At 36.0% G+C, this 12,821-nt stretch overlaps 1 protein-coding gene across 1 annotated transcript in view; it reads right to left on the bottom strand.

The window, feature by feature from the left end:
• RALYL (RALY RNA binding protein like) overlaps nucleotides 1-12,821 on the bottom strand; it is a 725,647-nt gene that overhangs the window by 404,738 nt on the left and 308,088 nt on the right. Inside the window, exon 3 of the mRNA XM_060127724.1 lies at nucleotides 1,198-1,476. Within this exon, the coding sequence (XP_059983707.1) occupies nucleotides 1,198-1,453 (256 nt within the window). The 5' untranslated portion in view covers nucleotides 1,454-1,476. The remainder of the gene's footprint in view (nucleotides 1-1,197; nucleotides 1,477-12,821) is intronic.

The raw sequence follows: 12,821 nt of genomic DNA, 5'->3' as shown, positions 1-12,821 counted from the left end.
AAGATGTGGTAATGTGGTGCATCATCGCCATGGTATAGAATATAAACCTTATTCTGGGTGCAATGAAAGGCATTACAGATTTAAGAGCAAATTAATGGCAAAATCTCATTTATGTTTTTAAAGGGACACTGGCAGGACTGGGAAGAGGCAGACCAGTTAGGGGGTTATTTCAGTAGTCCACCTGAGATAATAGTGGCCTGTATAAGACGGCTATTGGTATAGATTTAAAAGTTGATTGGGTTTGGGATATATTGATGGTAAGAAACATGATGAGGGATTACATTTGGAGTGTGGGGGGAAGAGAAGAATCAAGGTTGATACCTAGGAATTTGTTTGAAAAACTGGATAAATGAAGGTTCCATTTATTGTGATGGAGAAGTATGCAGGTGAAGGAAGTTGCGATGTGGATATCCAAAAGAAGACCTGGTATAATCAGTTTAATATAAGAATCTGAACCTCACAAGAGATATAAATTAGGGAATCACTGATCTGTTAATTATACTTTTTCCTTATGTAGAAAAAAGTGTCTAATTTATATTTTTATCTGCATACTTACTACAAAGTATTTTCTCCTAAGAATTTTCCTTTTACTTCAGACTATATTCTCATTTCTTTGAAAAAAAAAACTATATTATTCCCTGGACATCAGACATAAATGTGATTATTGCACATGACTGAACAGGCATGACATACATGATTCCTGCCTAGATAAGAAAGAATAGTTTATATTCCTTTTCCAGTAATTAAGATTTACTTCCTTTTGCTATTTTCTATCCCTTCTCCCCCCCCAAAAAAAAAACAGTAAATGAGGAAAATACACTAGCCCCTCAGAGCAAGTGCTATAAGTATAAAAAGTAGTTATTTTATTTTATTTTTTGCTCCACAAAGTGTTTCCTAGAAGATAAGACATCATTGCAAGTCAAATAAAATTAAACATGATGCGTATCTTTTATCTGCCTGGACCTGTTAAGACTGGTGGAGGTAACAAGTATTACAAAGCAGACAATCTCAAGCTTATAAATTTGTAGAGAAAATAAGGCACTTATAAGTAAACCAATATGAGAACAAGAAAATAATATAAATTATAAATATATAAGTACTATAATTGGTTAAGAGATAAATATAATAGTAGTGCTTTTCCAGATATGCTCAGAAACTAGAACACTAATGTAAAACCCATACTGGAGAGGGACTTACCAAGTGGTTGGCCTGCGATGATCCTGGCATTTTCTCCAGCCACTGCAGCTCTTGCGTGCCGCTCACTCATGTACTGTACAAATGCATAACCTTTGTGAACTGAGCAGCCAACTATTTTTCCATACTTTGAGAAAATGGCTTCAATGTCAACTTTCTTGACAATGGCTGTATTTAGATTGCCAATGAAAACACGCGAGTTGATGGACTTGGGGTCATTCTTATTGGTGACATTGCTGGTCTGTGTTTTGCCAGTCATGGTTGGCTCACCTTGTTTTAATCCTTAAACAAACAACAACAACAAAAAAATCAAAAGGAAAATAATTAGATTGAATGGATACCACTGGTTTTTAACAATTTTTCAATAGTGTACCAGGTAAACTCAAATCCCCAAGTACTATTGATTTTCTTGAGAAGAAAATTTAGTAATATATTAATAAAAGGTGAATATTGCATTGCAAAATGAAGTAGAAAAATAATTATAATTATTTAGCATACAGTTATAAATAAATTCCTGATTAATTTATCTAAAATTCAGGCCTGCACAGTGATAAACATTTTGTAGTTTTTATTTTTAAGTCTATCAATATTTCAGAAGCAAGTATGAGAAATAAGCCACCTTAATCTATCAGTGAAAAAGAAAATCCAGAATGGCTAAGGTCTGATGGTGGAATATAGTACTGTAACCTCCATTTATGGTGGAGAACATGCATTTTAATTTCTACATTTTCTATAATACGTAGATATGTTAGCTATCTCATTATCAAAACCCTTCTATCAGAAACTAACAATTCATTTCATTAAATGCTGTGGAAGAGAAAAAAAGGAAGTAAAACTTTTATTGGAATATTTAACATAAGAAAAACATATTTTGAAAATAAAGGATTTAACCAGAATTAATTCTGTACATGCTCTGTAACCAATACCAAATATCAGTTTAGAAACAAAAACAAAAAAAAAAAACAACAGCATGTGTAGCTAGTTTTCATCAATGATCAGCAAATTAGTAGACTGGGCATCTGTACTGAAATTTCCATTCTCAACCTCATTTTTAATTCATTTACCTAATGGCTCCTATGTTGCCTAAGGACTGCTAGTATTTCTAAAAACTGTTTGTGAGTTTGGCAGAGTATTTAATTGTGCTTAATTAAACTCAATGAAACTTTTATTTCCAAGTACTCCAGCACTTACAGATTTATTTTTTAAGCGTTTAAAAATGCATTCATTCATTCAACAATATTTATTAAGCACTATTTTTTTTCTTTTTTTTTTTTTTTTTGCCAGACATCATCTTCTAAAGTGCCTACCAATTTAAAGAAACTAGTATGGTGAAACTAAAATTTCAACAAGGATACAATCTCTAATATTGATGATAATTGTTGAACACTAGCTAATTGATACATTTTATCAGTGACATATTTTTATACAAATAATATCTTAAAATCTTATAGCTATATAAATAATAAGTGTATATTGTTTTTAAAAACAATTTAAAATGACATTTCTAAATTGAGCACTAAAGGGGTGGAAATTTTAAAGGCATGTAAATTAGATATACTTGAAAATTTACTCACTATTCATTTAAAGCAGCTACTTCTAAAATCAAGAGCAACCACATAACACAAAAATGTTTCAAATTAGGCTGTTAATGATTACTTCTTGGATTATTAAAATTTTACTAAATATTGGACACAACATTATACATATCTCTTTATAATGAAGGCTGACTTCATAAACAGCTATTCACATAAAAATTGAGTATGGCATCATTAAAAACAGGGATTATATTGCTGCCTTGTTTTGTTTTGGCTTAGCTACATTTAAGGGCTTCCTTTAAGAATTATTCAAGGTTAGGGTTGAAGGAAACGAAAGTTGATTCTTTTTTTGTTAATTTTGCAATTTGAGCTATTGCATACCTTAAGCTAATGCTCTGAGAATCAATTCAAATAAGAAAAATTAAGGTGTACATATGTATTTTAAACATTTAGCTTCCTCATATAATCTAGTGTATTTTAACCACACTGAAGAGGAAAAATGAACTAAATATCCATTTTTTGGCTCCAGAATGTATTAAGGGCTACCTTTCTTACAACTCTAGTCCAACATCAGTAATGCAATCCATAGAAATAATATTATTTTCTTTTTGCTCTTATGTGATAGATATTTTTAGAAATATCATAAAGCTACTTTTAAGAATTAATGATTCTTATGGTTGACATTTTCTTTCCTGGACAGGAAAGAAAATTTATTCCTGGACAGGAATAAATTGGTTAAAATGGAAACACAAGAATTGTTAGAAGAGGTCATAAACATGGTTTACAGAGCCCAGTGGTCTTTCTTTGACAGTGACCCTGAGTCAAATTTAAAATGAGGGCACAGCTGCACTCTGAATTCTTACTGTAAGTGTCAACATGCATTCTCTGACTCCAACCTTTTACTATATGTAGATGACTCTCATAACTGTAAGTCCAAACTGCCTTTTGTGTAATTCCACTTAATGACTTTTGATCACCTTAAAGTCTCTGTGTATCTAACTGCTCACATAAAGACTGACTTGCCAGTTTCTATCAGGTTTTATTAATGAAAGAGTTTTGTCACTGTGTTGTACACTATCAATATTCTCTGAAAAATTAAGCCTTAACTCATAATGTAATATTTAGTTTGTGCTTCTCTGTTACATGACTCTTCGTCAGTTGAAGAAAGACTTCCACTTTCCATCATGATGGAATAACAAGGGTTAAATTACCTCTCTGACTCAAACAACTAGAAAATCAGGCTAATATACATGGAAGAAATATTTTTTTCTGACATTAAGCCATAGGCAGTGCAGATCTATGACAGCTGAGCAAAAATAAATAAATAAATAACAAAGTAAGGTCTAGGCTTGCCCCAGCTTTCTGTCTGGGAAGCATATTTCATGTCATAGAGTTGGTGTGTGTGTGTGTGTGTGTGTGTGTGTGTGTGCACGTGTGCGTGTGTGCATGTGTGTGTGTATCACTGAAAGCAGAGACAGCGACCTTACTGAATTTATGTGATAGATCAGAGTTTAAGGCATCTAAAAAGGCAGGAATTTGTGAGGCAGATTTCTAGAGAGAAGAGAGCTATACAGAGAAGTAATTCCAGAAATCACCTTAGGGATCCCTTGAATCTATGCTGATTCCTAGGATATGCATGCAATGGATGAACTTCTATGAGGCTGGTTAAAAAGTTATTGGAAAGCTGTGAGCTGAATGCTTCCCAGACCCACAAAAGGCTATGTATCATTCAATTCCTACAAGTGACAGTAGAAAGTCCAAATTGAATCCCTCAATCATTAAATTTAGACATCAGAAGGACCAGGCCTTAGTAATGGGCATAAATAATCCCCACAGTAAAAAGTACTCAAGGACCACCCCAACAAAACTTAAAAACAACTCTCAGGATGATCAAACTAAACCAAAAAACAACTTAACTGTCTATGAGAGCAAAGCGTAATACTTCTTTATGAAAACTAGAACTCAGACAGTCAACAACATAAAATACAAAATCTTTAGAATCCAGTTAAAACCTCCTAGAGATCCCAAGATCAAAAACTATGACCCATAATCAGGAGAGAAATTAAAGATACAAGAAAGAATCAAGTGGAACATCTAAAGATGAAAAGTGTAATATCTAAAATGAAAAATTGATTTTTTCTCACTAGGAGCTCCATCTGAAGCACTGGGTACAAGGCTTTCAAGTGAGGCATCCTACGAGCAAGTGAAAGAATAAGCACAAAGGGAAAGGAAAAAAAAAAAGGAGTGTAAAGACTTAAAATGCAGCAGAGACCCAAGCAGTCTGAGTTTGCTCCTGCCCTTTCTGCAAGGGGTAATCAAAACTCCAATGCAGAGAGGAGGAGCTTTAAGATGCTGGGAGCGTTAAGACGTGGAGATCACCTTCCTCCCCACAAATACATCAGAAATACATCTACATGTGGAACAACTCCTACAGAACACCTACTGAATGCTAGTAGAAGATCTCAGACCTCCCAAAAGGCAAGAAACTCCCCACGTACCTGGGTAGGGCAAAAGAAAAAAGAAAAAACAGAGACAAAAGAATAGGGGCGGGACCTGCACCAGTGGGAGGGAGCCGTGAAGGAGGAAAGGTTTCCACACACTAGAAAGCCCCTTCGCAGGCAGAGACTGCGGGTGGCAGAGGGGGGAAGCTCTGGAGCCGCAGAGGAGAACACAGCAACAGGAGTGCAGTGGGCAAAGCAGAGAGATTCCCGCACAGAGGATCTGTGCTGACCAGCACTCACCAGCCCGAGGGGCTTGTCTGCTCACCCGCCGGGGTGGAGGGGGGGCTGGGAGCTGAGGCTCGGGCTTCGGTCGGATAGCAGGGAGAGGACTGGTGTTGGCGGCATGAACACAGCCTGAAGGGGCTAGTGCGCGATGATGGCTACCTGGGAGGGAGTCCAGGAAAAAGTCTGGAGCTGCCGAAGAGGCAAAAGACATTTTCTTGCCTCTTTGTTTCCCGTGCGTGAGGAGAGGGGATTAAGCGCACCACTTAAAGGAGCTCCAGAGACGAGCATGAGCTGCGGCTATCAGCGCGGACCCCAGAGACGGGCATGAGACGCAAAGGGTGCTGCTGCCGCCACCAAGAAGCCTGTGTGCAAGCACAGGTCACTCTCCACAACTCCCCTCCCGAGAGTCTGTGTAGCCCACCACTGCCAGGATCCCGTGATCCAGGGACAACTTCCCCGGGAAAATGCACAGCGTGCAACGTCACGCCGGCCTCTGCCTCACAGGCTCTCCCCGCACTCCTTGCCCCTCCCTACACCACGGCCTGAGTTGAGCCAGAGCTGCTGAATCAGCGGCTCCTTTAACCCCATCCTGTCTGAGCGAAGAATAGACGCCCTCAGGCGACCTACATGCAGAGGCGGGTCCAAATCCAAAGCTGTACCCCAAGAACTGTGCAAACAAAGAAAAGAAAGGAAAATCTCTCCCAGCAGCCTCAGGAACAGAGAATTAAATCTCCGCAATCAACTTGATGTACCCTGCATCTGTGGAATTCATGAATAGACAATGAATCATCCCAAATTGAGGAGGTGGACTTTGGGAGCAAAGATATATATACTTTTTTCCCTTTTTCTCTTTTTGTGAGTGTGTATGCATATGCTTCTGTGTGTGATTTTGTCTGTATAGCTTTGCTTTTACCATTTGTCCTAGGGTTCTGTGTGTCCGTTTTTTTTTTTTTTAATAACTTCATTTTATTTTACTTTATTTTATTTTATCTTCTTTCTTTCTTTCTATTTTTTCTCCCTTTTATTCTGAGCCGTGTGGATGAAAGGCTGTTGGTGCTCCAGCCAGGGATCAGGGCTGTTCCTCTGAGGTGGGAGAGCCAAGTTCAGGACACTGGTCCACAAGAGACCTACGAGCTCCACGTAATATCAAACGGCGAAAATCTCCCTGAGATCTCCATCTCAACACCAAGACCCAGCTTCACTCAACGACCAGCAAGCTACAGTGCTGGACACCCTATGCCAAACAACTAGCAATACAGGAACACAACCCCACCCATTAGCAGAGAGGCCACCTAAAATCATAATAAGGCCACAGAAACCCCCAAACACACCACCAGACATGGACCTGCCCACCAGAAAGACAAGATCTAGCCTCATCCACCAGAACACAGGCACTAGTCCCCTCCACCAGGAAGCCTACACAACCCACTGAACCAAACTTAGCCACTGGGGACAGACAGCAAAAACAACAGGAACTATGAACCTGCAGCATGCAAAAAAGAGACCCCAAACACAATAAGTTAAGCAAATTGAGAAGACAGAAAAACACACAGCAGATGAAGGAGCAAGGCAAACACTCAGCAGGACTAACAAATGAAGAGGAAATAGGCAGTCTACCTGAAAAGGAATTCAGAATAATGATAGTAAAGATGATCCAATATCTTGGAAATAGAATAGAGAAAATACAGGAAACGTTTAACAAGGACCTATAAGAACTAAAGAGCAAACAAACAGTGATGAACAACACAAAAAATGAATTTAAAAATTCTCTAGAAGGGATCAATAGCAGAATAACTGAGGTAGAAAAACGGATAAGCGACCTGGAAGATAAAATAGTGGAAATAACTACTGCAGAGCAGAATAAAGAAAAAAAGAATGAAAAGAACTGAGGACAGTCTCAGAGACCTCTGGAGCAACATTAAATGCACCAACATTCGAATTCTAGGGGTCCCGGAAGAAGAAGAGAAAAAGAAAGGGACTGAGAAAATATTTGAAGGGTGTGTAGTTGAAAACTTCCCTAATATGGGATAGGAAATAGTTAATCAAGTTCAGGAAGCACAGAGAGTCCATACAGGATAAATCCAAGCAGAAACATGCCAAGACACATATTAATCAAACTATCAAAAAGTAAATAGAAAGAAAAAATATTAAAAGCAGCAAGGGGGAAGCAACAAATAACACGCAAGGGAATCCCCATAAGGTTAACAGCTGATCTTTCAGCAGAAACTCTGCAAGCCAGAAGGGAGTGGCAGGACATATTTAAAGTGATGAAGGAGAAAAACTTACAACCAAGATTACTCTACCCAGCAAGGATCTCATTCAGATTTGATGGAGAAATTAAAACCTTTACAGACAAGCAAAAGCTAAGAGAATTCAGCACCACCAAACCAGCTTTACAACAAATGCTAAAGAAACTTCTCTAGGCAGGAAATACAAGAAAAGGGAAAGACCTACAATAAGAAACCTGAAACACTAACATACATATTGATAATTACCTTAAATGTAAATGGATTAAATGCTCCAACCAAAATACATAGAATGGCTGAATGGATACAAAAACAAGACCCATATATATGCTGTCTACAAGAGACCCACTTCAGACCTAGGGACACATACAGACTGAAAGTGAGGGGATGGAAAAAGATATTCCATGCAAATGGAAATCAAAAGAAAACTGGAGTAGCAATTCTCATATCAGACAAAATACATTTTAAAACAAAGACTATTACAAGAGACAAAGAAGGACACTACATAATGATCAAGGGATCAATCCAGGAAGAAGATATAACAATTGTAAATATTTATGCACCCAACATAGGAGCAGCTCAATACATAAGGGAAATACTAACAGCCATAAAAGGGGAAATCAACAGTAACACAATCATACTACGGGACTTTAACACCCCACTTTCAGCCAATGGACAGGTCATCCAAAATGAAAATAAATAAGGAAACACAAGTTTTAAATGATACATTAAACAAGATGGACTTAAATGATATTTACAGTACATTCCATCCAAAAACAAGAGAATACACATTCTTCTCAAGTGCTCATAGCACATTCTCCAGGATAGATCATATCTTGTGTCACAAACAAAGCCTAGTTAAGTTTACGAAAATTGAAATCATATGAAGTATCTTTTCCAACCACAGTGCTATGAGACTAGATATCAATAACAGGAAAAAATCTGTAAAATATACAAACACATGGAGGCTAAACAATACACTGCTTAATAAGTAAGAGATCACTGAAGAAATCAATGATGAAATCAAAAAATACCTAGAAACAAATGACAATGAAAACACGAGGACGCAAAACCTATGGGATGCAGAAAAAGCAGTTCTACGAGCGAAGTGTATAGCAATACAATCCTACCTTAAGAAACAAGAAACATCGCAAATAAACAACTGAAACTTTCACCTAAAGCAATTAGAAAAATAAGAACAAAAAAATCCCAAAGTTAGCAGAAGGAAGGAAATCATAATGATTGGATCAGAAATAAATGAAAATGAAATGAAGGAAACAATAACAAAGATCAATAAAACTAAAAGCTGGTTCTTTCAGAAGATAAACAAAATAGATAAACCATTAGCCAGACTCATCAAGAAAAAAAATGAGAAGACTCAAATCAATAGAATTAGAAATGAAAAAGGAGAAGTAACAACTGGCACTGCAGAAATACAAAAGATCATGAGAGATTACTATAAGCAACAATATGCCAAAAAAAATGGACAACCTGGAAGAAATGGACCAATTCTTAGAAATGCACAACATTCTGAGACTGAACCAGGAAGAAATAGAAAATATGAACAGACCAATCACAAGCAATGAAGTTGAAACTGTGATTAAAAATCTTCCAACAAACAGAAACCCAGGACCAGATGGCTTCACAGACGAATTCTATCAAACACTTAGAGAAGAGCTAACGCCTATTCTTCTCAAACTTTTCCACAATACAGCAGAGGGAGGAACACTCTCAAACTTATTCTATGAAACCATCATCACCCTGATACCAAAACCAGACAACGATGTCACAAAGAAAGAAAACTACAGGCCAATATCACTGATGAACATAGATGCAAAAATCCTCAACAAAGTACTAGCAAACAGAATCCAACAGCCCATTAAAAGGATCATACACCATGATCAAGTGGGATTTATCCCAGGAATACAAGGATTCTTCAATATAAGCAAATCAACCAATGTGATACACCATATTAACAAATTGAAGGAGAAAAAACATATGATCATCTCAATAGATGCAGATAAAGATTTTGACAAAATTCAACACCATTTATGATAAAAACCCTCCAGAAAGTAGGCATAGAGGGAACTTTCCTCAACATAGTAAAGGTCATATATGACAAACCCACAGCCAACATTGTCCTCAATGGTAAAAAACTGAAACCTTTTCCCCTACGATCAGGAAAAAGACAAGCGTGCCCACTGTCACCACTACTATTCAACCTAATTTTGGAAGTTGTAGCCACAGGAATCAGAGAAGGAAAAGAAATAAAACAAATCCAAATCAGAAAAGAAGAAGTTAAGCTGCCACTGAAGATGACATGACACTATCCATAGAGAATACTAAAGATGCTACCAGAAAACTACTAGAGGTAATCAATGAATTTGGTAAAGTAGCAGGATACAAAATTAATGCACAGAAATCTCTGGCATTCCTCTACACTAATGATTAAAAATCTGAAAGTGAAATCAAGAATACACTCCCATTTACCACTGCAACAAAAAGAATAAAATATCTAGGAATAAACCTACCTAAGGAGCAAAAGACCTATATGTAGAAAATTATAAGACACTGATGAAAGAAATGAAAGATGATACAAATAGATGGAGAGATATACCATGTTCTTGAATTGGAAGAATCAACATTGTGAAAATGACTCTACTACCCAAAGCAATCTACAGATTCAATGGAATCCCTATCAAACTACCACTAGTATTTTTCACATAACTAGAACAAAACTTGTACAATTTGTATGGAAATACAAAAGACCCCAAATAGCCAAAGCAGTCTTGAGAAAGGAAAACGGAGCTGGAGGAATCAGGCTCCCTGACTTCAGACTATACTACAAAGCTACAGTAATCAAGACAGTATGGTACTGGCACAAAAACAGAAATATAGATCAATGGAACAGGATAGAAAGCCCAGAGATAAACCCATGCACATGTGGTCACTTTACCTCTGATAAAGGAGGCAAGAATATACAGGGGAGAAAAGACAGCATCTTCAATAAGTGCTGCTGGGAAAACGGGACAGCTACATGTAAAAGAATGAAATTAGAACACGCCCTAACACAATGCACAAAAATAAACTCAAAATGGATGAATGACCTAAATGTAAGGCCAGACACTATCAAACTCTTAGAGAAAAACATAGGCAGAATACTCTATGGCATAAATCACAGCAAGATTCTTTTTGATCCATCTCCTAGAGAAATGGAAATAAAAACAAAAATAAACAAATGTGACCTAATGAAACTTAAAAGCTTTTGTACAGCAAAGGAAACCATAAACAAGACCAAAAGACAACACTCAGAATGGGAGAAAATATTTGCAAATGAAGCAACTAACAAAGGATTAATCTCCAAAATTTACAAGCAGCTCATGCAGCTCAATATCAAAAGAACAAACAAGCCAATCCAAAAATCAGTGGAAGACCTAAATAGACATTTCTCCAAAGAAGATATACAGATTGCGAACAAACACATGAAAAAATGCTCAACATCATTAATCATTAGCGAAATGCAAATCAAAACTACAATGAAATATCATCTCACACCGATCAGAATGGCCATCATCAAAAAATCTACAAACAATAAATGCTGGAGAGGGTGTGGAGAAAAGGGAACCCTCTTGCACTGTTGGTGGGAATATAAATTGATACAGCCACTATGGAAAACAATATAGAGGTTCCTTAAAAAACTAAAAATAGAACTACCACAGGACCTAGCAATCCCACTAGTGGGCATATACCCTGAGAAAACCATAATTCAAAAAGAGACATGTACCAAAATGTTAATTTCAGCTCTATTTACAATAGCTAGGACATGGAAGCAGCCTAAGTGTCCGTCAACAGATGAATGTATAAAGAAGATGTGGCACATATATACAATGGAATATTACTCAGCCATAAAAAGAAACAAACAACAAAAATAAGAATAACAATGAGAAATACCCAGGATTCAAAAAGTCAAACAACAATATTAACACATACTGTATTCAAGAACCCGGGAAGAGATTAAAGGGATCCAAAAATGAATTTGTAAAACCAAGTCATACCCTAAAATTCATCATATGCTGAAATCTAAAGCTAGTACTCAAAACAATCCTATAACATAAGGTAAAACCTGGCAAATGCTGCAAGATATACAAACTAAAGTTGTAATTTCAGAAAAAAAAGTGATCATATCCAAATGAGAAGAAGACCAATGACAGCTTTTTGAAGCAGATGATATATGAATTAATCATTAAAGGATATTATTAAGAATTCACTGGGCATACAGTTAATTTCTCAGCATTCACAGAAAAATAGTTGTTTTTTTAAATACTTTAACTCATATACACATACTTGAATAATTTTTTCATTAAACGAGTTGGTATAAAATTGCTTTGACTTATAATTAGAAAAAGGAAAAAGAAAAACTGAACTGAAATAAACTAATGTTTTTAAGCAACTCTTCTGGACAAAATAAATGAAAAGAAAAGTCTGAATTTATTCTTGAGAAAACCATCCCCAATTCAGAAAGATACAACATATCCATCAGGGCAGTGACAATTCTTCAACAGATCTTAAGCATCATAAACACTATTTTGTGAAAAATCTTTTGATTTTTTTTTTTTTTTTGCCATGGGGCAATCACCAAGTATATTTGATGATACCTCTACCATTCATAAAAACAAATATCACAATTACAATTAAATTCAATTCTTAAGCCTCAAACTACTCCCTGAAATAAGCCAAATGTAGTTTTTCAAAAGTAAAGACTTTTAGGGAATGTGTGCAATGAAGGAAAAAATATAATCCCGACCTGAAAAAATACTCATTGTTAAAATTTTGATGTATTTTCTTCGTCTTTTCTTTCTAGTACTTGGAAAAAAATGTAAATTAAAAATAAAAGTCATCATAATTTACATCCAAGTGCCATTACTTATTACTGCAATACCCATTTTATCATGTTGTTAAATAATCTTACTGGATATAACAAATAGTTACATAGTAATAAAGCTATACCATAATCTTCATTCTCTTAATAAATATTAAGTTTGATTCCAATTTTGTTAGATCACAAAAAAATCTATAATATAAGATGGAAAAATATATTTTTAAGTTATTTAATTATCAGT

This window comes from Lagenorhynchus albirostris, chromosome 17 (assembly GCF_949774975.1).
Source record: "Lagenorhynchus albirostris chromosome 17, mLagAlb1.1, whole genome shotgun sequence".
NCBI classification, from domain to species: domain Eukaryota; kingdom Metazoa; phylum Chordata; class Mammalia; order Artiodactyla; family Delphinidae; genus Lagenorhynchus; species Lagenorhynchus albirostris.
The sequence above is the reverse complement of the archived record's forward strand: the minus strand, read 5'-3'. Positions and strand labels throughout refer to the sequence as shown.